The 26,753-nt window shown below is 51.8% G+C and overlaps 2 protein-coding genes and 1 non-coding gene across 4 annotated transcripts; 2 read left to right on the top strand and 1 right to left on the bottom strand.

Annotated features, from left to right (window-relative positions):
* Nucleotides 1-7: 7 nt before the first annotated feature.
* EME1 (essential meiotic structure-specific endonuclease 1) lies at nt 8-6,978 on the top strand. 2 transcript variants are annotated; one of them, XM_027625596.2, is made up of 11 exons: nt 8-21; nt 190-446; nt 1,225-1,329; nt 1,419-2,200; nt 2,289-2,416; nt 4,520-4,609; nt 4,702-4,823; nt 4,993-5,122; nt 5,359-5,474; nt 6,231-6,420; nt 6,653-6,978. In XM_027625596.2, the coding sequence occupies exons 4-11, from the start codon at nt 1,444-1,446 to the stop codon at nt 6,827-6,829; spliced, it is 1,710 nt and encodes a 569-aa protein (XP_027481397.2). In that variant the 5' UTR covers nt 8-21; nt 190-446; nt 1,225-1,329; nt 1,419-1,443; the 3' UTR covers nt 6,830-6,978. The 2 variants fall into 2 exon arrangements, with proteins under 2 accessions (XP_027481397.2, XP_027481398.2); XM_027625597.2 differs by lacking the exons at nt 8-21; nt 6,231-6,420; nt 6,653-6,978 and adding an exon at nt 5,877-5,965 and having other exon boundaries at nt 141-446.
* Nucleotides 3,549-3,621, top strand: TRNAT-CGU. The gene has a single exon. It is a non-coding gene; the product is annotated as a tRNA-Thr (tRNA).
* A 147-nt stretch (nt 6,979-7,125) lies between the features above and the next one.
* On the bottom strand, nt 7,126-20,082 carry LRRC59 (leucine rich repeat containing 59). Its single transcript, XM_027625599.2, has 7 exons — nt 19,766-20,082; nt 18,372-18,431; nt 16,671-16,829; nt 16,379-16,483; nt 12,879-12,951; nt 10,695-10,868; nt 7,126-9,113 (listed from the first exon to the last, which is right to left on the bottom strand). Exons 1-7 carry the CDS (start codon nt 19,868-19,870, stop codon nt 8,869-8,871), a joined length of 921 nt encoding a protein of 306 aa, XP_027481400.1. The 5' UTR covers nt 19,871-20,082; the 3' UTR covers nt 7,126-8,868.
* Nucleotides 20,083-26,753: the final 6,671 nt, after the last annotated feature.

The following is a 26,753-nucleotide window of genomic DNA, read 5'->3' as shown; positions in this document are numbered from 1 at the left end:
GAGTGGCGCGAGGAGTCGCAGGTGAGAGCTGGCGTGGCGGGCGGCGGGCGGCAGGTTGGGGCCGGATTTTTTTTTTTCTATAATCAATGTTTATTTAAATTTATGACATATGTACTGTTTTCTTTGCTTATCATGTCTTTCTGAATTTCTTTTTTTTTTTTTTCATTTGTCTGACTTACTGGTTATTAGGGGCCGGATTTTTGAGCGCCGCCCGGCAGGGCCTCGGTGACCAGGGTGTCCGGGGCTCCGCCGCGCGGTGAGGACGCGCCGGACCGGCCTGGCAGGCAACCTCGGTTTGCCGGACTCTGGCGAGGTGCAGGGAGCGGACTCAGAGGAGGTCCCTCCCTAGACTTTCAGCGTCATTTACCGAGTGCTTACTATCGGCTACGTGCTGTGCTAAGCGCTGGTAAAGGCACGATTTCAGTTACTTCGCACAATCTTATGAAGTACGTGTTGTTATCACATCTCTGTTTTACTGTATTGGAAAGCGACGCTCAGGGAGGTTACGTGGCCCATCCGGGGTTACACCTACAGTGTTAGTGAACGTTTATTCTAAGAGTGATTCTTGTACATGACCCTGCAGTTGCACTTCCAGGTATACATGCAAGAGAATTGAAAACCTGTCCCCACAAAAACCTGGACATGAATGTTCATGGCAGCATTATTCATAATGGGCAAAACCCGGAAACCAAATATCCGTTAGTGCTGAACAGAGAAACAAATTGTGGCAGATTTATGCAGTGGAATGTTATTCAGCTTTTTATGGAAATGCTGACATCAAATACTGACACACGCCATAACATAAATGAACCTTGAGAAACATGCTAAGTGAAAGGAGGCAGTCACAAAGGACCACAGGCTGTATGATTCTGTTTGTACTAACTATCCAGAACAGGCAAATCCATAAAAAACAGAAGTAGATTTATGGTTGTCAGGAGCTGGGGGACGGGGAAGTGAACAGTGACTGCTTAATGGCTATGGGATTTCTTTTTGGGGTGATGAGAATATTCTGGAATTAGTGATGCACAGTTTTGTGAATATACTAAAAACTACTGAACTGTACACTTGAAAGAGAAGTTTATGGTATGTGAATTATATCTCAAATTTTAAAGAAAGGATGACTTGACATCTGCATTTCAAATGCAGAGATCAACAAGGGGGTGGTGTTGAGTCTTGTTACTACTGCATTAACATTTCTCATAGTAATCTCCACTTTGTTTCTAGGTCACCTTGACCTAGAAGGGATTTGAGGAGTCCTGTTAGACTACAGACAGCTGAGTTCCAGATTGAATGTGTTGGGACAGTATCCTGTTTTTCTGTTTCTATATTGTATGTATTTCCATAAAGTTTGGCCACAGAACATGTCTAATGGACTGAGTTCAGTGCTACAGTCTGCATCTCACCTCTTTTCCTTTCAGGGGATTAATTTGACAGCACGTACTGATGGCTCTAAAGAAGTCATCGCTTGCACTGGATTCTAGTGAGAGTGACTCGGAAGAGTTGCCAACATTTGCCTTCCTGAAGAAGGAACCATCTTCAACAAAGAGGAGGCAGCCTCAGAGGGAGGCAAAAATCGTTGTGGTTGACACCTCAGATTCTGAGGCCTCCTGTCCTCCGTCACCAAGGTTGAAAGATGTACCACCTATCCCAGACACGGCTGAACCTGTCACACAAACAGAGCCAGTTAGGGTGCTAAGCAGTGAAAGTGAGGATGAGGAAGAATTAGCTCCCCTGGCTGAGAGGCTTACGTGTAAGTTTTTGACATGCAAGCAACTGAGCCCTGAGGATTCTGGCTCCCCAGTTAAAAGTGTATGGGATCATCAAAATAGTGAAGGAGCATCACGTGACTGGGAAAACCAACCCTTTCCAAAGGTCCCTGATCTTCCGCTCCATGAAACCTCAGAGAGACATGCATCAACTAACAAGGACCTTGCGGGAGACAATCCACGCCAGCAGCTTCTGGCCTTCAAAGCTACCTGCCCTGTCCCGAATGGCAGCTGGACCATAACCAAAACAAATGCTGAGATCCCCCCATTTCAGAAGAGAACCAAGCATAGCCAGAAGGTCCAGAGGAGAGGCTTGCAGGGATGCCAGCCGTGGAGACAACAGGAGAGGACGAAGAAGGCAGCCCCGGTTAATAGGCTGAAAGCTCAGAGGCCCGAGGAATGCTTGAAGCACGTCGTCGTGGGGCTGGATCCAGGTCCTCCTAGCATGTGTCTTCCTCCCAAGATGGGGTGCCCGCTTTCTGGGCCAGCCCCTGACCGCCCCTCTCTCATCGTCTGTTGCAGTGCTTTTGCAGACGGAAGGGGGAGGCCAGCTCCTCGGAGCCCTGCAGTCCATGGAGTGCCGCTGTGTGATCGAGGCGCAGGCCGTGCCCTGCAGCATCACCTGGAGGAGAAGGGCTGCACCAGCTGAGGTAGCGGTTTTCTGGCTGATGTCTCTCCTCCCCCTCCGAGCTCCCCGATAAATGCGCTTTCATTCTAAAGAATATTAGTCAGGATCCCAGCAGGAAATCAGCTGGCACGCTCGACAGGATAATTTGAGGAAGATGTAAGAAAGGAACAGTGTTCTAAAGTGTGGGCAGGATACAGGGCTACTACAGGGGACGACACAGCACCTCACGGTAATGACACCACTAACTCAGGGATTCTCCACCTCGGGTATAGTCAGCATTTCAAATCGGATAGTTCTCTGTTGTGAGGGGCTGTCCTGTGCACTATAGAAGGTCGAGCAGCCTCCCTAGCCTCTGCCCGCTCGATGCCAGAAGCACCCCCCAAACCCAGTCCTGACAATCGAAAATGTCTAGATGTTGCCACACGTCCCTTGTGGGGAAAAATTGGCCCTGGTTGAAGACCCCAGCATATTTGTTACCATGCCTAGGCCTGAAGAGATGAAGGGAGGAAGTGGTTCCCAGAATCCAGAAGGAGAGAGAAATGTAGAGAGGACCCCCTTGAGAGAAGCTTGACCTCCTGTAGAGGAACATAGCAAACCCTAAGTGACCCATTTCGAGGGAGCCAGGGAAAGAGCTCGACTTCACTCCTCCCTCCCTCCTTCCCTTCTCCTCTCCAGTCTCCTGTTGGGTTTCCCACCCACCATTCCCATTTGGCCAGTTGCACCAGAGGGCCTGGTGATGTGGTCTTCTGCAGAGAGCAGAGCGGGAAGGGGGAGAGTGGACCTGTGGGGCAGAACGCAGATAATCTGCATAGGATTTCTGACACTGGGCTTTGGGAATAGGTGGGCTTGTGCTTGAATTTCAGGCCCCAGGGCTTTATTGCTATGACCCTGGGCAAATTAGTTCATTTCTTTGTGCCTCATCTGTAAAACAGCAACACTGTTGTATCCCTTTGGGTGCCCCATGTTGTGGGGACTGAGATAACCAAGCCCCAAGCACGTAGTAGGCACACAGCAAACGTTTGTTCCTTGGCCCAGGCTCCCGAGGTTTCTACAGCTCCTGTGCCTTCCGTTCCTCTTACCTGCGAATCCAAAATACTCCACATTTGTAAGGGTCTCTAGATGAAACCTTAAGATTTTTTTTCCTCTCTTGGGGCGCCTGACTGGCTCAGTTGGTAGAGCATGAGACTCGTGATCTCAAGGTCATGAGTTCAAGGCCCACGTTGGGCATGGAGCCTGAAACAAAATTCTTCCCCTCTCATTTGGATCTCATTATTTTCTCAGTAATTTATGGCAATTGCACACCTTTTAATTCAGGGGATTAGCAAATCTTTATATTCATATTGCAGTGACTTTTCAAGGTGCTTCCACATTCTCGCTCCCATGCCCATGGCAGTCCCCATACACGGAGGGAGCTGTCACCCCACGTCACAGGCGGGGAGCTGGGTGGGAGAAGTTGAAAGTTTTGTGAAGGGTCACAGCCGATTGGTGGCGGAGCGGAAACTAGAGGCCAGCGCTCCTCCCGCCACACTTGGCTGTATTATGGGTCTTAGCGTTGGCTTATAGGGACCCAGTGAGAAAAGCCTCCCCACGAGCCCTGCTCCCAGGACTCCGCCACTCCGACTGCTGCGGGAGTGTCTCGCGGGAGGCCGCCCTGTGGTGATGATGCAGAGGACGGGCCCTCCCAGGCAGCAGCTCCCCTCATGGCTCTCGTCTTTGTCACACACAACCCGTGTGTCTGTAAGAGCCACTCACCTCCTGGTCAGCCTCTGCCCTCAAAGGCCAAGTACTTATTTGCACAAAACCCTCTGGAAGTTTCCTTTCCCTCCATTCCCCTATCCAGAGCGTACAGAAACATTGGCAGTTCTCAGCCCATTTCAACTCCTCTTCTTCACCGCCTCTGAGACGCGGTTCACCAAAGTTGGACAGTTGAGAGGACTGGGGAGGGACGGGGTCATGGGTTATCATTTCTTGCCACCTGGCTTCATTCCAGAAGAAAAAGAATAATGCAAAAATGGGCTCAGCTGGTGCGGGTGTGTTCATTCACCCCAAAGGCCTGGGTCTGTCTCTCAGGTGCTGAGCACCTGCTGACCTGCCTCCCTGTGCTGGGTTCCGGGTCCTTTGGCAGGATGGACAGGAAGACTGGGTGGAGGAACCGATGGTGCTGGCACTGCTCCCGGCAGAGGCGTTCGTGTCCATGGTCCAGAACTTCAAGGAGGTGGGCAGAGCAGGCTGGGCACTGAGGCATGGGACAGAGGGCTGACCGAGCCTAGGGAACGAACGTTAACGCAGTGTCTGCCCTTCACGCAGGGAAACGTGGGTGGCACTGAGAAGGGGAAGGAGACGCTGCGGAGCTTTGTGACTGACGCCACAGCAAGGGCAGCTGGGAAAGCTCTATCGCTGGTGATTGTGGATCAGGAGCAATGCTTCAGGTTTGAATTGGTCCTCGAGACTTAGCATGAAAAGGGGCAGCTCCACCAGGGGTGACCTTACTCATCCCACATCTGGGTCCCCCTAACAAGCCCTGTGCTCCGGTTGCTCTCTCACCCCTGTTCTGCCCGAGCTCAGCCTGGAGCTGCTGCTGTCTGATTTCCTCCCCAGTTACAGTGCTCCAAACCCTCCAAGAAGAAGGAAGCAGGGAGTGGCAGATAGGGAACAGGCCAAGGAGAAGAAGCAGAGACGACCAGAGGCCAACACAGGCTGCATGGTGTCCAGGGTAGACGTGGAAGAGGTAAGAACTTCGTGTTGCCTGAGTCAGGCTGGGCTCCCACTCTCATTGAACCCGATTTGCTCTAGATCAGGAGCCAAGTGCCCGCTGGACACGCCTTTCTGCCTTGGCATTGAGTAGGAGAGAAGGGGCTAAACAGGGAGCCAAGGGGCTGGGGTGCAGGTTCGGTGGGCGTGAGAGAGGAACTTCGGACAAGTCTCCCTCCGCCCCTCCAACCCGTCCTATTTTTGGGTCTCTAGGCCTTGGTGGATATGCAGCTGTACACACAAGCCCAGGCCCGAATGGTGCAGAGCTGGAAAGAGCTGGCTGACTTCGCATGCGCGTTTACGAAGGCTGTGGCTGAGGCGCCCTTCAAGTGAGTGCCCCAGCAAGTCTTGGCTCCACTGCTGGGCCTTGTGCCGTGTAGCGGTTCTGGTCCCCACACATGTCCTTTTCCCCTGAACTCTGCCGCCAGCCCCTTGTCTGTGAGGCTGGTGGTGGACGGAGCCAACCTCACGCTGGGGATGCTTGTGAGGAGCCCTCAAGCCCAGTCCCTTTAAAACGTTCTGCAGTAGCTCCTCTGTAAGTTCATGTTCTCCAGGCTGGTGCTGGGTCACCCGTGAGCCAGGTTACCAAGATCCGTCCCAGGTCAGGTCACGATGTCATAAGTCCTCACAAAACAAATTCTTAGCCTACTTAGCTCTGGGAGTGTTCATGGTCAGAATTTAAAATAGTAAGGGACCTCAGTCCAGTCCAAGTCCCTCATTTTCTACCCAAGGGAACAGAGGCCTGAAGACTGCCTTGTCTGAGCTCCTAGCAAGTGAGAAGTGGAACCAGACTCCCAGATTGCCTGACAGCCGGTCCCAGGTGGCTGTCCGCATGCACACTGTCTCTGGTCCATACAACCCAATGTCAACATGGGAAACAATTTGGTACTTTTCTGGCATCTTCTCTCTTAATGAGAAGGACTAGATATCATTTTTAAGGGAACCAGCAACTAGCACTGTTTGGGGACAAAGTGAGCACCCAAATAGGCGCTCGTGAGGTCGGTGGAGGCAGGGTTTTTAAGTTCCCAGTGAAGGGGACAGATGGAGTGACGAGTGACTCACAGCTCTTCAACTGCTGTTCACAGGAAGCTTCGAGACCAAACTAGTTTCTCCTTCTGCCTGGAGAGTGACTGGGCTGGAGGGGCAAAGGTGGACCACACGGGCAGGGGACTCGCACTGGTCTGGAGGAGACAGATTCAGCAGCTGAACCGAGTCAGCCTGGAAATGGCCAGCGCCATTGTGGACACATATCCCTCCCCCCAGCTTCTGGTCCAGGTAGGCTGCTCCAGCGGTCATCCCCCAACACCCTGTGGCTTTAGTGGACTCCCAGGCAGTTTCCGTGGAGGGCACTGGTAGTCAGCAGTACAGGCCTGCCGAGATCAGTGAACACTGACCCAGGCACAGTGGACAGGCTCTCATCCCCCCCACCCAAGCTCACGGCCCCCTTGTTGATGGACAGGGGTGACCCTGGGTAGTACAGTATTGAGAGGTCATTTGCCACTTTCAGGCTTACAGGCGGTGTCTCTCCGAGCAAGAACGCCAGAATTTGCTTGCAGACATACAGGTGCGCCGTGGGGAAGGTGTGACCGCCACCTCCCGCCGTGTCGGACCAGAGCTCGCCAGGCGCATCTACCTTCAGATGACTGCTCTGCAGCCAGATCTCTCTTTAGACAGTACAGACTGATGCCAGCCCTGGGGGACCAGGATGAAAAGCTGGAGATTTTCACCTCACCCAGCTCGAAGGGGACCACGGGAAGAGGCTGGGAGCGCCTCCTGGAGCACAAGCCTGGGCCGGGCTCACCACAGACTCCTTCCTGGGTGTCAGTATCCGCAGAAGTCTCCCTGCCAGCTTGGGACAGGCAGCTGAGATACTTGCGTTCACCTGCACAAGCATTCCGTGTCCCTCTCCCAGCGACACTCTGCTGCCGTGCACAAATCACCCTACCCCAGCAGCCCTCTGAACACGAAGGAACACAGACAGACCACTCAGACACATATTTAATAATTGTAGAAATCCAGAAGAACCTCAGCTTCAGATCTCGAGATCAGGAGTGAACTTCCCTCAGCAGGCTGGCCAGATGGGGCTGCGTGTGCCCGGCCTCCCTCCCACCCACGGAGACCGCCCCAGCCAGCCCCCCGCATGCGGGTCTGATCCCTGTGCTGCCTTCCCTATCCTCTTAATCTCATTTCACATACTATGTATTTAGTTTCAATAAAGCATTTGTACCAATGGCTCTGGAGCTTGGAGGAAGACGAAGGAATGTGTAGTGATTCTGAGTAAGGTGTGGGCCTTTGCAGCAGAGCTGTCGGTGGGGGGGAAAGGAACAAGTCGCTCTTCCAGTATGAGGACAGTCACGAGTGGCTGTCCTATCCAAATGAGCCACTAAGGCTGAAAGCTGGACCCCACTCTGTCTCTGAATCATGACAGGTTCTTGCTCTCCTGAGGGAGAGACAAGAAGCTTGCCATGGAGAGTTTTCAGTGAATGAGCACCATGATGACCATATGTTATCCCTTCCTCTGGCTTTTGTGAAAGCAGGAGGCCAAGGAGACCACAGAGCAAGAAGAGGCTTCCTCTGGCAGACAGGAGAACGGACAGTCCTGCCCCCGTCTGTGCTAGCCGTTCGTAAACGCACCACTTAAAACTCCACGGTGCTACTTGTTTCCCTTCATTGCGGGGGTGGTTCTAGGTCTAGCCCCAAACAATGCCAAACCCCCGGCTCTACGAAACCTGAGTTTGCAGGCTGCCTCTGAGTTTGTCACACCGACTGCCGACAGCTGTCACAGAATGGCTTCGCAACGGTCTACCTCCTGGTTTACTGGCAATCGGGGAGTGAATGCTCTAACACTGAGCCGAGGAGCCCGGCCCGTTTGGTGACAGCCACACGAGCAGGGGCAGGATTCTGCAGGAGCTGCCCCGGACCCTCACGGCTGGGGGAATTCTATCTGTGGGACACAAAGCTGCCTACCGTCCAAGAGTCCGCACCCCAGCTGAGAGACGCTCAGTTCCGCTGTGAGTTCTGTTCTCTCCAGACATTGTTAAAGAAGCAAAAATGATGGAAAGAGAGGATACTGGAGTGGGAGTCTAGTTGTGCCTCAAACTAGCTGGGAGACCATAGGCAAGTCATGGAAGGCCTCAGTTTCCCTGTCTGCACGTATTATATTGGACTGGATGGTCCTGAAGTCCCCTTCACAGCCTGAGATTTTGTATGGTCGTTAAAATGTCTGAGGTCCTTAAGAAAATAGGTATACCCTCCCACCCCCCAATTTAGGCTAGATTTGCTGAGTATGGTGTTCCTTTAGTCCCCAATACCACACTGCCTACTGATCTGCCCTGGCTACGCAGGGAGGAATGAAAGAAAGGGTTTGTGACATACAAAAGTATAAACGTAGTGACAGCTCACCTGACCGTTTAGTAGGAACGAGCCTTGCCTTTACACAGCTTTGTGTAACAACTGGAAAAGGCTGTTTTTCCCTCTGCCCACCCCAAGCCTGTTCCTTTAGGCATGCAGGTAACCAGCCCACCTCCCGCTTCTCCTTACCCCGCCCGGGAACCCTGGCTAAGGAACGAAGCAGTCCCAGAAGAGGGGATCTCAAGTACCAGTCAGCAGCCGCTTGAGGATGGCAGGTAGGTCTGACGCCGCAAACAGGCTGTGTCCCGCAGAACCCAATTCCATAGGAATCCAAGCTCCAGGGCCGGGAGGCGGCGGGCGTCGAGGACAAGCTCACTGCTGCGAGTCGGCCTGCAGCACCCACTGCAGGATGTCGTGGCCGCGCAGGCCGCGGACTGCGCTGTCGTAGACGGTGTTGACGCCGGCGCAGAGGGGCTGCCGCCGCAGCTCGGGCACCCGACAGGCCAGCAGCCCGCCTGCCGCACACAGCAGCAGCAGCAGCAGCAGCTTCAGCACAGCCCACGTCCTGCTGGGCCTCCGCGGGGGCGGCTTGCGGGGCCGGGAGCCGGCCTTCGGTTCTGCGGGGACAGGGCACCGCAGACAGAAAGGTTCGGTCAGTCTGAGGAGGTGCATGCTCTACCCGGTGGATGCTCACCTCCCTGTGCAGACCCACTCACACCCCCTTCTCAAATGAAGACCCCCAGGCCCCGAAACCTTTTAAGAACACCTGGGTGCTCATACGCCCTGCTGATGCACAGACCAAGGCCGAAAACCTCCCCAGTGGGTCTCCAGGGAGCATGCCCGGAACGAGGACTCATTCCGGGTGCCTCACACAGCTCGCGGGGACCAGGGTCCCTCGGGGGCAGGGGACGGGCTTTTCAGGGGGCACTGAGCACAGGGAGCGTGCTGCCCATTTGGGGAAACAGGCTGGAGCTCTGCTACTATTGTTTGTGTTCTTATTATGAAGATGCACGTAACAGAAACCCCAGGGCCACCTGGGCAGCGCAGTCAGTTAAGCGTCCGACTCTTGGTTTCTGCTCAGGTCATGATCTTGGGGTCATGGGATCAAGCCCCGCATCGGGTCCACCCTCAGCGCAGAGCCTGCTTTGAGTTTCTCTCTCTCCCTCTGCCCCTCCTGCTTGTGCATGCACCCACTCCCTCAAGTAAATCAATCTTAAAGACAACCCAGGAAGGTAAGCTAGCATCCTGTCAACGGTGACTGCTGCTGGAGGGAGGGGTCACAGGTGACCGCCATTTTCTGATACATATTCCGAACCCTTCTAGTTCTCGGGAATGAATATATATGTTACATTCCTAATTTTTTTAAAACATTGGTTTTGAGATCTTTTTAGACGAAACTTTTACAAACTTGATGGAGTGCCCACACACCAAGAACGGCACGATCCTGTCACGTAGATTTTCTCGCTTAACGCTACCCTGTAAGGAGGTCCGATCCTCGTTTTACACAAGGAAACAAAAAGGTGGCTAGGCGGCCTGCTCAAGGCCAGCAAGGGCGAGCAGCAGGGCCCCAGGCCTCCGCCCACCCAATGGAGCTCCTTGCCCTCCCAGCTGCCTCTCCCCCGGGGCCCCTGCTGACCCAGAGGCTATGCGACCCGCCCCGCACACGGAGCCGCCTCACCACACAAACTCAGCTGGACACTAGTGTGGTTTTTATACAGCATGCAGCCAAAGGATTCCTCTGGCGTTCAAGCAAAAAGACAGTGTGTGCTCCGTTCCGACCTAGAGAGAGGCAGGAGAGGCGGTGCCGGCGTCCTGGAGATGGTGCCGAGCGCTCAGAAAGCCCACATGCACGTCACAGGTGACGTGAAGGGCTTTTAAGGGCAATGTCTCTGCCTTGTCGCGATTTTGGCATCTAACCCTGACAAGAAGGGCAGCTCCCTGTTGCGGGAGCGCGCTCAGCCACATCTGCCCCAACACCGGCACGTCAGCACGCGGCTCTGGGGCGACAGAGCAGCAGTGCACCTGCTCCCCAGGATGGCCCCCCAGTCCCTGCACACCCTCCAAGCTCCTCCCAGGCCTCAGTGTGCTGTATCTGACCACGACGGCCCCTGCCGGGGGACCCCAGCACTTCTCCCCGAGGGTCCCTGCCCTCGCTCCCTCGCAACCCCAGCTGGAACCCTGTGGCTGCCAACACGTACTCGGGGCCTGATTCGTCTCCTTCTTGGGCTTCTTCTCCTGCTCCCGCTTGGCTGCTTTGAGGGCATCATACTCCTTTCTCCGGCGCTCCTTCTCTTCCGCCTTCTCCCGCTTCCGCAGCTCCCGCTCCTGAGCCTCCTTCGCTCGCTGCCTGGCCTCCCGCTTCTTCTCGGCCTCTGCAGGAAAATGCACCCCAAAATGACTTCTCACCACCCCCCCAACCTGCAAGAGTGCTTCCCCGAGGAACTAAAAGCTTGGGTTCGGTCTCCCTTCCCTTATGCCACAGGTCACGTAAGCTGTATTAAGAGGAAACGGCAGTCTCTCTGCTCTCAGAGAGGTAAGCCCTCCCTCAGACACAACAAGCTGCTCTCAGGGTGTGCTGAATGGATTAAAGGGTCCCGAGCCCCGTGCAGCAGAGATTAGGGTGATGTAATAAGGGGCATGGGTGACGAGCTGGGGGATTCAGAAAGCACAGCGAGTGACCGCCTTCTACAACTAGGCTGTCGAGAGAAGAGACGGCAGGGGTGTGGATTCTATGGGATTCCTATCTTCCCAAGTCTCGGAAAGGAACGTGGCATGGGAAGGGCAGGGAAGAAGAGGAAGTGAGTGCTCAAGTTCACAGTGAGAGAAGACGGAAATGTTTTCCTGAGAAAGCAAGACTAATAATTTGTCAGAGGATAATCTCTACACTTCACCTCAGGAGTCTGTGATGCCTTCTGATTTACTTCACGGTTCAAGTGCATTCACATCCAGTACCCAACTTACAAATCACTGGCTTCCAAAAATGCACTTCCAAACGAGTTATTTGGAAGCATGAAGTACATTTTTCCAAAGCCAGAATGCCACAAATTAGGGAGTTAAATGTCCTGTTAGGGCTTAAAACCCTATCTGACCCGTAATGTAGCTGAAGAGTAGTACGCTAAGTACTGGAGCTTTCCACTGTTCTTCTATGTACAAACAAGCTCCAAGTTCCAGCTGGGCACTGAGAACGCCAAGGGCACATTACACACAGCCTGGAGAGAGCCTGTGGCGGCACGAGGTCAAGCAGCCGTGGTCCAAGGAAACACGGCATCACAGGGGCCGCACATGTGTAAGGGCCTGGTGTCACTCGGGCTCCATCTCAGGGTTCGCCCAGGACCAGGACCATGCCCATCCCTCCCCAATCCCAGGAGTCCTCCAGTAGTGGGGGCTCAGAAGTCAGTCCCCAACAAGCGCCCACTGTGCACCAAGCCTTGTTCTAAGTGCTCGGGATCCAGCGGTGAAGACAAGTCAGGTTCCAGTACCTAAAGCTTTCTAGAGACGGAGACAAATGAACAAAGAGTAAAGAAGACAATGATGTGAGCCACAGACAGAGTAAGAGAGGTTGTGATGGAGTGACAGGCGAGACGGCAACCCAAGTCAGGGAGGGTGCTTCTGAAGGGGTTATGGTAATGCTAAGGCAACATGTGAGCAGACATGAGGAAGCACACAAACCCAGCTGTGTAAGGACCCGAGGGAAAAGCAACTAGACACAGCCCCTGAAGCGAGAGCGGCCTCAGAGTGCTCGAGCAACAGCAGAGGCTCGTGCGGCTGGAGTTACCAGCATTCTCTCCCCGGCATGTGGAACAGAGCGGAGGAAGCAAGCAGGCTGGGGCCACAGGGGGCCTTGTCGGAGACCAAATAAAGTTTGAATTTCATCCTAAGTTCCATCAGAAGCCATTAGAGCCTTTTAAGTAAATAGCAGCATAACTGACTTCTGTTTTAAGAACATCTCCATGGCTGCCGCGGAGGAGGCACGAGTGTGGAGACAGGCCACGGAGCGGGGAGGTGCCAGGGCCGGCTACAGCATGGAAGCTGAGTCACAGGGCGGCCCGGAGGGAAGGGAGCATCACACACAGGACTTGCTGGCCATCTTTCCAATTTCAGGCTTGAGTTAAGTGCAGGAATGGGGACTGCCTATTACAGGGGGCCCCTGGGAGGGCTTGAAGGGGACTGTCTTGGCCATGCTTAAATTCTGATGCCTCTTAACCCTCCCAGCAGGCTGTAGGCCTCTGGAGCTGGGGATCAGGGACAGACCTGTCCGACAGAGATGAGGCCGTACACCGCCACACGGCTCCCTGCCGCTTCCACGGACCCCAGCTCCTGCCACACAGGAGTCAGCGGCTGGGAAAGGACAGGAAGACGGCGGGAGGAGGGATGGCACGTACCTCGTTCTACTTCCAGCCGCCGCTGCCTCTCTCGCTCCTGATCGGCCTGCAGAGCTTTCATGTGCTGTAACACCTGCGGAGGGAGAGGGGTGCTGAAGTGCCCGGAGCAGGGGGCGCCGCCGGGCGCACGTCCGCTAGGGAGGCTCCAAGGAGCCCCCTACTCTTTTCAGGCTGGTGCAGCCCCATGCAACACACAGTTAAGGGAGGCAGTCGCGTCCCTGTCTCCTAACTCACAACGCCGGCCTTAGCTGGAGATGGGTCATTCGAGCCCAGGCCAGTGAAGCTGTGAGCAGACACATCTGTGAAACGTGCTGCCAACTGGAGTGTGTAAGGAGTCCTGCTCCTTAGTTACCAACACGCGCCATCCCCCAGCAACTCTGCTGACAAGCAGGGACAGCACTTCTCCCCAAGGCTCCCCGCCCTCGCTCCCTTGGCTACCTTATGCAAGTGCCGCCCCTCCCTGTCCTCAGGAGGCAACTTACTCTCTCGGTCACAACACTAGGTTCCCTAAGGGGGGAGACTGCTGTCCCCTCTGCCGGCTAGACACTCAATACATGTTTGATGAACGACTGCCTGGCTCCCCATTTCAAGAGGCAAAAAGCCAAGGCTGGGGGCGGGGGGTGATTTGTCCCCATCACATGGCTCCAAAGTAGCACAGCTAAGAGCTACGGTCTTCTGAGCTCTGGGGCCAGAGCCTGTCCCACTCACATCAGCACACAGAGCAAGGCAGCCTCTAGGAGGAAGGGAAGCGCCCTTCAGCCCACCCAGCAGACAAAGCCCTGGCGCCCAGAGCCCCTCAATCCTCATCCACTCAGTCACGGATGGCCTCTGACTCCGAGAGCCCCAGAGATTCTCACTATGGGCACGGTGAGGGGAGGAGGTAAAAGACTTATTTTTTAGGTTTGTTTGTATCTTTAGAAGCTGGTATCCCTTGGATGTAGAGGACAGAGTGAAAGCTTAGAGCCCAGCACAATCCTGACTCTACCACTTCCTAAACGTGTGACCTTAGCAAGTGACTTAACCTCTTGGGCTCCCTGCAAGAGCCTGCTTTGAGGGGTGCCTAGGTGGTGCAGTCGTTAAGCGTCTGCCTTTGGCTCAGGTCATGATCCCAGGGTCCTGGGATCGAGCCCCGCATTGAGCCCCGCATCGGGCTCCCTCCTCGGCAGGGAGTCTGCTTCTCCCTCTCCCACTCCCCCTGCTTGTGTTCCCTCTCTCGCTGTCTTTCTGTCAAATAAATAAAATCTTAAAAAAAAAAAAAAAAAAAGAGCCTGCTTTGAAGCCATGAGGAACCCTGTCCTGGGCCTTGAACCTGCTGCAACCTCTCGGAAGGGAGTCAAGCTCACTAAACAATGGCCACTCAACAAGAAGTGCAAAATCTGTTGGAAGGTCAAGCCTGATGTTGGGAGGCAGTCCAGGTTCAAAGTCCCCATCTCACTCTGAACTCCAAATACTAAACAAACACCAACCATTCCGGTGTTTTTAAGGGGTGTATGGGTGGCTAAAGAGCCAAGAGGTTTAAGAGACATCCCTTTTCACCCGGGCTCCAATACATCAGGAGTTACGTTGACAACACAGCAAGCTCAGAAATGGGAGTGACTCTTCTAGTCTGGACTGGGAGCCCCGGAGGGCAGATTTTGTCCACCTGGGCCAGTCCACAGCCTACAGTAAGCACTTGATAAATACTGTCCAGCTAACAAATTATTTTTAAAAGGGGCTGTACTCTGCACCAAGCTTATCAGTTACTGCAACTGACCCATGCACCCACACAAAGTCAGAGCTGGTGAGGTCTAAGCTAACTCCTGGCGACAAGTGACCTCTTCCCGGCTGGCCCGAGCCACTCCACTACGACGCCTAACGGTGTGCTGCACGCTGCACTCGGGAGACCACGTTGGGCCACAGAGCCAGGGAGCATGGCTTCAGTGACCATACCCACAATGCAGTGGGCTACCTGGAGCTCTGTCTGGAAGCTATATGCTAATACTAAAGATCTTGGTGCTCAATAAAAATGATCTTTGTGGGATATCAGCAATTTCACATGGTTTAACATATTATTAGTTGAATGAATACATGGATAAATGAAAAGTGTGTGCATGGTGAGCGTTTCTTGTGTCAGAGACATGGAAGGGAGCTCTACTTCCCAGGGTTATGAGGATCATGAGGTGAGGCATAAAGCACGCAGGACAAAGGAAGGGTGGTTGGCCAGAGCTCCTGCCATTCTTCCGAATAGACAGCACACCTAGAGCACGGGGCCTTCACTGATCACTTGTACTGTTTGCAGCTAAGGGAAAGCTGTTGCCGTGGCTACCGAGCTGCAATGACCTTGTCCCTGGTCTCCTGTGACAACAGGTGAGACACATGATGAGACTTTCTAAGAAGCCCTGAACTAACGATAAGGAAAGCCATTATCCCTGAGATTCACCTAGAGACCCACCATGCCCACATTTCACTTCCAGTAATTCTAGCATTTGAAGTTAAAGCATTTCGAGTCCTTTCTGTTCATCATGCCTCCTAAACATGGCCAAGTAAGCCATCTGGCGCTCAGCTGTTCTAAAGCTGGAGGGAAAAAGTGACCATGGCTGGCGTTGGAGAGATGCAGTACGAGGCATGGGGCGCCTGGGGGGGCTCAACTGGTTAAATGTCCGACTCTCGATTTTGGCTCAGGTTGTGAGCTCAGGGTCATGAGCCTGAGCCCTACGTTGGACTCTGCACTCAGTGTGGAGCCTGCTTGGGATTCTCTCTCTCTGCCTCCGCCCCTCCCCTCTCGCACACGTTCTCTAAAAATAAAATAAAAATCCTTAAAAAAAAAAAAAAAAAGCAGCGCGAGGCATCTTCGGGGCTGTTGGCAACGCCTGCCTTCCGTTCTGCCTTTAGTTCCTCGCTCCTACATCAGAAACCTTGACTGAAATCAAATGTCAGATCTGCCCAAGATGTGTCTGCTTATAGGTATATAAGCTTACGAATATTAACAACACTTATTATCAAAATTCCTACAATAACTGTGACTCAGATAATCTTGTCCCATTTAAAGAACTGTCAATGGTGTAATGCTGGATTAGGCAAGGTCCCGGTTTCTTTCCTTAAGATTTTATTTATTGATCTATTCGTCAGAGAGAGAAAGAGCGAACAAGCAGGGGAGAAGCTCCCCACGGAGCAAGGAGCCCGATGCAGGGCTCGATCCCAGGACCCTGGGATCATGACCTGAGCCGAAGGCTGCCGCTTAACTGACTGAGCCACCCAGGCGCCCCAAGGTCCCGGTCTCTTAAGAATGGAAGTTCTGCAGTAGAACAGCTAGTACTGTTCTCCTACTTGTAAAGTCAACACAGAAACAAAGGTCCCTCTGCCCGACAGGCTGATAGTAGCCATATTTCATTGAGACCTTAGTGCCGGAAACCTCGAACAGGGGAGGTGTGTGCCCTGGGAGGGGAAAACAAGAGGACGCAGAGGGAGTCCCGGGGGACCGTGCGACCGTGTGGAGGAGCCCCCGGGAGCTTCGTGCTTACCTTGTTGGCACATTGCTTACACTGCTTCTCGTCCAGGCAATCTCCTGCCGCTCTGGCCAGGGCAGGATCCAGCGGGTTATCCTTCAAGTCCAGCCACTTCAGGCTCTGAAGAGATAGGACAGAGAGGCTGGTCAAGCCTAGGTTCAGAGTCCCTCAAGGTGAACCAAAGGAGCAGGAAGAAAGCCCTAGCCTTCCGAGGCAGCACCCCCAAGGTGGTATTCGTGCCAGCCACTCACGGCCGTGCTCCACCCATCCCTCGCCCAGCATGAAACACTCGTTCCTGAACTGTTACCTTGAGCTGAGCAAAGCTGACGGGCAGGGTCACCAGCCTGTTGTTGAGGAGATCCAGGTGCTGGAGGTTGACCAGACGGCCAAAGTCGGCCGGCAGTTGCTGTAGTTTATTCTTACTCAGGTCCAGCTTCACCAGGTGTGTGAGGCCGCAGAAATCCGCCTAGGACCCAGACAGGGAACACCTAGGCCCCGGGCTCACAGCTCGGAGTGATGATGCAGGTTAACCCTCACCCTACCCGCCACCAGCTCTTCCACCTGGAAGGAGATGCAGCTGACCCCCAGCACTTCTGCTCTAAGTAGTGAGATGGGTCCAGAGTGGCACAAAGGAGGCACAAAATAAGTGTGTGTTCCCTCGTGCTCTGTGCACCCTCCAACCCGACCTCCACATTGCTCCTGGAGGGACTAGGGGCCTGTCTGGCCCCCCGACGGCACCCTATGCTCTCCTTTCTCAGGAGCTGTCAAAGCGCAGCATGACCATCCACTTCCCTAAAAAGATCGAACACCCCTCAAGTACTCGGTCTTCTTCTCTTTTCTTTGCAGCACCTAGCATAGCACCCATCTACAGTTCTGCTCCCACCTCGGCACAAAGGCCCTGCTCACGCTCTCGGGGGACCTGTAACCTCCAGCAGATCAGCACTGCCGAGGAAGGCACAAACAACTGAACACATTCAGACTGAAAAGTGCCCTGGGGGCCGCGTCGTGACTACAGACAGCGCGCACAGTGGGCGGCAAGCACTTGCCACCACACTTTCACTAGACGTGAAATGCCTCCTAGAAGCAGTGGGATCTCGGATGCTTTTTCATCGTGAGAAACGGTTCTTGCTGAGCTGCGGGAAGATGCTAGAGAGAATGAGTGAGGCCCAGGGGAATACTGGCAGGGGAACAGACTAATGGGGGACCCAATGAAGAAACTGCCAACTTCTGAGACCCGATCCCCGAGCAGAGCCCAGGGGAGCCGGGCAGGGAATGACACAGCCAGAGTGATCACTGGTAAACACAACAATGGCAACAGACTCAGGCCTGACAGTGAAGGCGTGCTGCTCTGGAGCACAGACCTGCCATCACCCAGGAGGGGCTGAAGGGCTGAACCACTCTGGGGCCTACGAAGGTAAAGGACTGCAGACTGAAGACATCGCAAAGCATATAATGGAGAAGGAGAACTGGGAGAAGTTATGGAAGAAAAATGAAAAGGATCTGACCACAGGCTGGATGTGTTGAACAAAAAAGTGTCTCAAAGTAATTCAAGGGTTAGGAGAATAATGCTACAGTAGTCCCCAAAAGCCACATTTTTTTCCTGTTCCTCATCAAAAGATACACAAGGAGGCTGTTCATAAACAGCTTTCTCCCTGGAATGCAGAGGAACGTACAGAATGGCCTCTACTCTCCTCTACATGATAAGGAGGTAAACTATTTTTCAAAGGAATGAAATAAGGCAGAGAAAAAGATGACCCCAATACGTGATTCAGCCAGCATTCTATTGGCTTTAGTTTTCATGGCCTGACTTTCCCACTGTTCTAAGGAATGAAGCCTCTACTGTGCTTCCCTTCTTGCTGAGACAAACCACCCCCCCTCCCCCAGCACACTCCCATTCAGTTATAGCTTGTCTGCAGCCTGTCCTGAAATTATGGCTCTTAAGACATAACTCCCTCAAACAAGAAGCATCAGGGCTCTAGAAGGAAGTGGGCTCGCCTGCCAATCTCACCGGTAGACTAGTCAGTTTATTGCAGGACAGATCCAGTATGGTGGCCTTCGGGAGGGCAGCCTAGAAAAAGGAATGAGAACAAAATGTCAAACCAACACATGGAATGGTTCAGTGACATGAGGCATTTTCCAGAGAAAATTCCCACAATTAGGAAGGCCTTTAAAAATTAGCACTGGAGGGTGCCTGGGTGGCTCAGTTGGTTAAGCGACTGCCTTCGGCTCAGGTCATGATCCTGGAGTCCCGGGATTGAGTCCCGCATCGGGCTCCCTGCTGAGCGGGGAGTCTGCTTCTCCCTCTGACCCTACCCCCTCTCATGTACTCTCTCTATCTCATTCTGTCTCTCAAATAAATAAATATTTTTTAAACAAATAAAAAAAAATTAGCACTGGAATATAATAGTAGGAATAATAATATAACAGCTGCATGCACCAACATTTACTACCAAGTATATTACATTACAATCTTAATCCTTACAGCCCTGTAAAATGGGAACTATTATCACCATTTTATGAATGAGGAAATCTTTGGGTATAAAGGTTAACTAGCTTGCCAAGGGCAGGGATGCAGCTCTTCAACGGAACTGAAGTATGAACTGGAAATCTGTTCTAACCTCCACACTACAGAGCCAAGTGCCAAAGGCAAATGTAATTCATTAAAGGCAGGAAAATGTAGGGCACCCAAAGTGACCCTAGTGTGCCGGTAGGAAACCTGGTGGGAAAAGCAGGGACTATGATCTAACTCCACTTTGGCAACAAACTAATCTTCCTGGGACCTCAGGCCTCAGTTTCCTGGCTGGGAGTTTGGGAATGGTTGGGGGGGGGGGGTGGCGGTGGGCAGCAGCAACTGGATTCCAGCCAGTTTAAGCTGAGTTGGGAAGAGCCCTTGCCAACCAAGCAGTGACACTACACAGTCTTCAAGGAAGGACACCTCAGGGGCCAGGACAGCCAGCCGGGATTGCCAGCTTCCAAGAAATGCAAGGTTCCGGGCCACACCCAGGTCTACCCAGAGGCCTACTTCTCAGAGGAGTCATTCATTCATTTACTCATTCATTCTCCGAACAGCCAGCAACCACTCCGTGGGCGCCTATTTTGACTCAAAACACGGAGGTGAGTGCTGTGAAAGCCCCCCAGATAGGAGGGGAGATTCACTCCTGACTCATAAAAAGCCCAGGGTCGAACAAGCAGCACCTTCTCATCATCTGGAACTGCGCCAATGTGACACGTGTACATCCCAGGAAGAAAACTGCGGGCAGAGGTGGGCTCCCCGCGAACTCAGTCCCACTCCTCCCACCTAGTTTTAAGATCTGGAAACTGAGGCGTGCGAAAGGAGGCGACCCGCACAGCGGCCTGCGCCAGTCTGGGGCGGGGACCTGGGCCTCGCGGGGCTGTACTGACCAGCTCCTTGACCGGGACCTCGTTCAGGTCGCTGAGGCTCAGGTCCAGCTCGTTGCCGTCCAGCTTGTCGCGGAGGTTCCCGCCCTTGCTACCGGCCTTGGTCATGGTGACGCCGGCCGAGCGGTCCCGGCTCCGGGGGCTCCGACGGGCAGGAGAGGGGCTGAGAAGCCGCTCGTCGGTTCAGTGGGCTCGCACCCAACCGACAACGCCCGCGTCCGCCGCCGCCGCAGGTGCAAGACGCCGCCGTCCGCCCGACCGCCCGCTGCACTCTGAGCCCCGCGCCCAGCTCCCACTGGTGCCGCCGCGACGACGACCACTTCCGTGTCCACGTCACCTTCCGCGGCCACTGAGAAGGGCGGGGCCAGAGCGGCCAGGGCGTGTGCGGGAACGCCGTCTGGCGCCGAGGAGGGCACACTGCAGTGGCCGCCACCTCCGGAAGGGTGGGGTTCAAAGTTGAGAGTTCGGTTACCTGGCTGAGCGGCCGTTTATCCCCAGTGGCCCGGGGTACGTCACCGTCGCTGGCAGCGCCAGGAGGCGAAAGGGCACGGGACTGGGCGCCAGGAGACCTGGATTGCATCCCAAACTGACTTTATCAGATCACCCCCATGCTCGTTGATTAGGAGCCAGAACTGCACGTCTTTCAAAATTGCTCCGGTCCTCTTTACTTAATCCCCAAATGATCATCACCCTGAAAATTCAGCCTCTGAATCTCTCTTATCTCCTCTTCCCTGCTCCAGCCCTTGTCCACGTGGCCATCACCTCGCGCCTGGATTATTCTGAGTCTCTCTCCCTGCCATCCATCTCTACCCAGCTGCCCAGATGACGGTTCTAAAAATCTAACCAAGTTTTTCCTCTGCTTCAAACCCTTCAAACCTCTGGCTACCTCTAGAATATGGACCACTCTCCTTTCTAGACTGGGCCCTGCCTGCTTCTGCAGTCCCCTCACAAACCCCAGTCCCTCCTAGCCTGGGATGCTCTGTAGACTTCCATTAGGTGGCCTCTGATGTAGGAAACAAAGGCAGAAGAAAAATTATTAAATTTCCTTACTACTTGCAGCCCACTGATAAGTCCTTAAAACAGGCAGAGTGACATTCCTCTTGGAACTCAGCTGCCTCCATGTTAAAACCTTGCTAAGGGCAAAGCAAGCCACACACACACACACACACACACAGACACACACACACACACACACACACACACACACACACGCCCGCCCCAGGATCCTGTAAGTCTACTTTAACATATAAAAATTCCTTTGGAAACTTCCTTTATCTCTACCCCTATAAGATACACGTTGGCAATCATCCCCCAAGCATATGACCCACCGATATACATCTGAAGGATCTCATGACTAAGGTTTTATTAGACAGTAATAAATGACCTTTTCCCAACAATAGCTAGCCCCCTCAAGGTCCTGGAAACCTTGCTTCCAAAATTCCTTAGAGACTTAGGCGATAGCCTAAGTCTTAACCCCCTCCCAACTTGAAAGTGTTTAATGGGCCGCTCCTCGTGACCCCGGGGCAGCTCCTTCTGCCCACCGGTCCTGTCCCCGGGCTTTAATAAAACCACCTTTTTGCACCAGAGATGTCTCAAGGATTCTTTCTTGGCCGCTGGCTTCGAACCCTAAGGTCTTTCCTACATCAGCCTCCACACCTTTCTCTCTCCTGGGATGGCCTTGCTTCCCAATGCACCTCTGTTTAGCTCATTTCTAGTCCTTCAGGAAACCTCCCCAGTGTGAAACCCAGAGCTCGTTAGGGGTCCCTCCTCGGGACTCTGATAATGTCCCATGTGCTACCTTACTATCAGAGGTGCTAGAGCTAGGTGGCTAAGGTAGGGCCTCTGGCTCTGCCAGTTGCTGTTTACGAAAGCTTAAGCAATCACCATGCCTTATTTAGGCATGGAGAGATGAGAAATGTGCATAGTAATGGTACCTAGCTGGTAGAGTCTGGGGAGGACTGAACGAGAAAAACACCACGAGCTTACCGTAGTGACTGGCATTTAGTAATTTAGTAAGTACCTGATAAATATTAGCCATAATTCATAACTTGCCTTGTGTTATACTTACCTTTATGTGTCTGTCCTCCACTCTGGACTGGGAGGGAGGAGTTTTGTCTTTGTATCCCCAGTGTCTGAGGCATGGTGGTTCTCATTCAAAAGTCTGCTGAATGAATGAATGAATGAATGAATGAATGAATGAACAAGTGAAGCACTTTATCCACTTCACACCTCAGTTTGCTCATCTTTGAAATGGGCACATCAAAGTTTCTCTCAGAGAGCAACTGTGAAGACCAAATGAAGTCAGTGCCATGACATATTCACTTCACAAATCCTTGTGCACACCCCTCCTACCCCCAACAAGGCACTGTGCCAGGCTTCTGGGAACCAGACAAGGCAACTGTATAATTATACATTAGCACTTGGCAATCTCTAAAGCCCTTGAGCATCCATTATCTCATTGTGATAAAGTACACAAAAAGACTATACAGTGCATTTTATTGTTCTCTCTCTGTCTTTTTTAGAGAGCATGCACTCATGTGAGTTGGTGGGGGGGAGAGAATCTGAAGCGGGGGCTCGATCTCACGACCCTGAGATCGTGACTGACATAAGCCAAAATCAAGAGCCCAACGCTTAACCCTTTAATTGACTGAGCCCGCCAGGCGCCCCTGTTGTCTCTTTTTTATTAAGGAAGAAACTCAGGGAGAAGTAACTTGTCCTCAGTCCCACAGGGGCAGACCTGAATCTTTTGATTCCAAATCCAGTTTGTTCTCACTACACCCTCTCATCCCTGCCCCCAAAAGACCTACAATCAACACAAGTAATTATTATAAAAAGTAGAAAGGATAAGGGCCCTACCACACACAGACAAAACCTGTGTAAATGTACAGGGCTGCGTGGGAATGTGTTTGAGAGTGATAACATCAGACTTACGTATGTAAGAGCATTCTGTCCAGGGCTATGATTTACATATGTTATTTCTTTTAACTCATAACAGCCTTATAAGGCAGACATTATTTCGGTTTTTCAAAGAAAGTAACAGGCTCAGAGAGGTCAACTACTTAGTTATTTAAAGACAGTCGTGGTAGGTAGGTGAACGTATTCCACGACACGTGGGTCATACCCAGCACGGTGGAGAAAAAGAGCCTGGAGGAAGGAAGGGAGCAGGAAGGCACCATGGAGGAGGCAGCATTTAAGTCGGGCTTGGGGGAATGGGTCAGATGCAGACAGGCAGAGTCACAGCCCAGGAAGCAGGGTGGAAGAGTGAGCAATTGACAGCAGCTGTTCACTCTGAGAAAGGTTTTTTGTTGTTGGGGCCCGCTGTTGTTGTCGTCTTACATCCCTAAGGCAGCTTGATGAGAAAGTGGAGCCTGTCATCTGTGGGCAGGTTTTCCTTGGGAACAATAGACTGGCCCTGGGCTGCAGGGCCGATCAGGTCATGATCCCGGGGTCCTGGGATCGAGCCCCGCATCGGGCTCCCTGCTCAGCGGGAAGCCTGCTTCTCCCTCTCCCACTCCCCCTGCTTGTGTTCCCTCTCTCGCTGTGTCTCTCTCTGTCAAATAAATAAATAAAATCTTTAATAAATAAATAAATAAATAAATAAAGTTTTTCAGTTTTGAGTTGCCAGAAAATTGTGATTGTTTTAAGATCCTATCTGCCTGTGTCTGCCATCAATTCCTGGTTGTGATCAAAGTAATGTTACTCTGCATAGCCGCTCAGGACAAGTTCCCAATTTTCACTTTCAGTTTGAATATCAGAAACAGCCGTTTTTAGAACAATTTTTTGTCAGCCTCATTGTTTGTTTTTCGTTTTGGGTACTGGCTACCAGATCGGACAGGCAGAGTGTGAGTGTTAGGTTGTCTCTGGGCACTGTCATCTCTACTTTCAAAATGAGAATCCAGGGGCGCCTGGCTGCCTCAGTCGGTAGAGCATCTGACTCTTGGATCTCAGGGTCGTGAGCTCAAGTCCCACATTGGGCGTGGAGCCTACTTTAAAAAAAAAAACAAAAACAAACACAAAACACAAAACGAAACAAAATGAGAACCCTTCCTCATTCTCCTCTCCCTTTTCCTTCGCCGGGGCTGCTAGCAGTCTCTATTTTCCTCCTCTCCTTCAGGAGCTCTGCATTTCTACCCAGACAGCCCCCACCTCAGACATCCAGTGAAGATTCTTTAAAAGGGACATTTTTCATATCCAGTCAAGTACAACAGAGAGCTATGAAAAATTACACCAGAGAAAAGAAATTTGCCCAAGGTCATTGAGCAAGATTTCTTCCCAGATCTGACTCCGAGACTAATTCCAAGTCTGAGCAACCCCTTTGCACTCACTGCTTTGCTGTAAAAAACCTCACCAAACATGCTAGTCCCTGTACATGATCAATGGCACTCATCAAGAAGCCTGCTAGTAAAAACTTTTATTGAGGGGCGTCTGGTTGAGCTCAATTGGTTAAGTGTCCCACCCTTGATTTCAGTTCAGGTCATGATCTCAGGGTTGTGAGATCCAGCCCTGCATGGGGCTCGGGGCTAGGCATGGAGCCTGCTTAAGATTTGCTCTCTCCTTTCTCTACCCCTCCCATCCATGCTTATGCTCTCTCTCTCTCTCAAAAAATTTTTTTGTTGAGATAAAACATGTATGGGGCACCTGGCTGGCTCAGTTGGTAGAGCATGTGACTCTTGATCTCAAGGTTGTAGGTTCAAGCCCCACATTGGGTGTAGAGTTTACTTAAAAATAAATAAAATCTAAAGGAAAAAAAAAAACCCATGCACACTGTCTTAGGAAAATAAAACGAGAAAAAGGCTTTTTAACAAAAAAAGCATTGGTTCTCTGCTCTACCCTTCCTCCCAGTCCCATGCTCCAAAAAGAACTCTTTTTTTATTGTAACAAAAGACATAAATAAAACTTACCATTTTATTTTAGCCATTTTAAACACTTTTTAAAAGATTTTATTTATTTATTTGAGAGAGAGAGAGAGAGAGCGCGTGCGTGCGAGGGTGAGGGGGAGAGTGGAAAAGGAGAGAGAGAGACAAGCAGACTCCGCGCTGAGCATGGAGCCCTAGGAGAGGTTCCATTCCAGGACCCCAAGATCATGACCTGAGCCAAAGCCAAGATCAGATGCTTAACTGACTGAGCCACCCAGGCACTCCCCATTTTAACCATTTTTAAGTGCCCAGTTCAGTGGCATTATGTCCCCTCGCACTGTTGTGCAACCATCACCACCATCCATCTCCAGAACCTTTTCATCTTCCCAAATAAAAACTCTATACCCATTAAACACTAATTCCCCTCCCCCCCCACCCCTGGCAACCACCATTTTACTTCCAGTGGAATGTGACTACTTTAGGTACCTCATGTAAGTGTTTGCTCTTTTGTGTCTGGCTCATTTTACTTAGCATGTTGTCCTCAAGGTTCATTTCTCTTATAGCACATGTGAGAGTTTCCCTCCTTTTATAAGGCTGAATAATATTCGATTGTATGGACATACTGCATTTTGTTTATCCACTCAAATATCTGCCAAAGGACGTTTGGATTGTTTCCGCCTCTCGGCTTTTGTGAATAATGCTGTTACAAACATATGTGTACAAATGTCTGCTCAAGTTGCTACTTGGAATTCCTTGGAGTACAAACCTAGAGATGGAGTTGCCAGAACATGGAGTAATTATTTTTAACTTTTTGAGGAACTGCCATGCTGTTCTGCACAGTGTCTGCTCCATTTTACATTCTCACCACAATGCACGAGGCTTTCAGTTTTTCCACCTCCTTGCCAATACTTACTGTTTTCTGTTTGTTTGTTTTTTTTAATAGCCATCCTCAGGGGTGTGAGGTGGTATCTCATTGTGGTTTTGATTTGTATTTCCCTAATGACTACTGATGTTGAGCACCTTGTCATTTGTATTTTTGTGTTGAGCATCTTTCCACGTGCTTATTGTCCGTTGTATGTCTTTGGAGAAATGTCTGTTCAAACCAAAGGGAACCATTTTGAAAGATTTTAACCATGTATGCTTTATCTTCTGTTATTTGCCTCTAAATATTATATGAATTCAACCATTTCTTGATTTTGTTTGATAGGGGAGGATTTTCATGGCTGTGTCTCCTTCCCAAGTGCTCCTAATACAGTTTAATTATTATTTTCATATATAGACTGGTTACCTGTGCAACTTTAAATAACATACTCCTTTATTTCATGTTCCATCATCGACAGACAGGATCTCTTGATGACTCAAGTTAAGGTCGGTGTATCTGCCTGGCCCTCCATCTCCTACCCCTTCCTTCTCTACTTCTGTCATGCGTGACTTCCGAGGTGTGTAGCATCTACCTTCTGTTCGCTGTGATGAACTCTTCTGAACTTTATTCATAGGTTGATACTAAGACTTTTTTAAAAGATCAATTAAATGCGGGACGCCTGGGTGGCATAATTGGTTAAATGACCAACTTTGGTTTCAGCTCAGGTCATGATCTCAGGGTCATGAGATTGAGCCCCGTGTTGGGCTCCGTGCTCAGCACGGAGTCTGTCTGAGATTCTCTCTCTCTCTCTCTCCCTGCCCGTCCCGCTTGTGCTCTCTCTCAGATAAATAAATCTTTTTTTTTAATTTTTTATTGTTATGTTAATCACCACAAATAAATCTTTTTTTAAAAGATCAACAAATGGCGTTTACATTTTGAGCAGAAGGGAAGGATATTGGCAAAAGGGAAGGGCTAAGGGCTTTCTCAGGCTAGCCAGTGGCCTGAGTAGAATCACAGGCACTATAAACCATCCAAGTCAGGGGCTGGACTTGGGCAGAAAGCCCCTTGGGAAGCTGTATAGTTGGTCAAAGGTAGAGGGAGGAAAGCTGCAGGGACTGGTTGGTGACGTGCCCTGCTCACCACCCCCTCAAAGTGACCCAAGAGTTCTGGTCAACAGACTCAGCGACCCCCACGTTAGGCACTGTCACTTTGTTTCCTCCCAGCCGTTTTCCCCTTTCATGGAACCAGCACCTACCAGATCTCTCAAGGCTTT

Source organism: Zalophus californianus, chromosome 16 (assembly GCF_009762305.2).
Source record: "Zalophus californianus isolate mZalCal1 chromosome 16, mZalCal1.pri.v2, whole genome shotgun sequence".
NCBI classification, from domain to species: domain Eukaryota; kingdom Metazoa; phylum Chordata; class Mammalia; order Carnivora; family Otariidae; genus Zalophus; species Zalophus californianus.
Note: the sequence above shows the minus strand (reverse complement) of the source record. Positions and strands in the feature narration are given on the sequence as shown.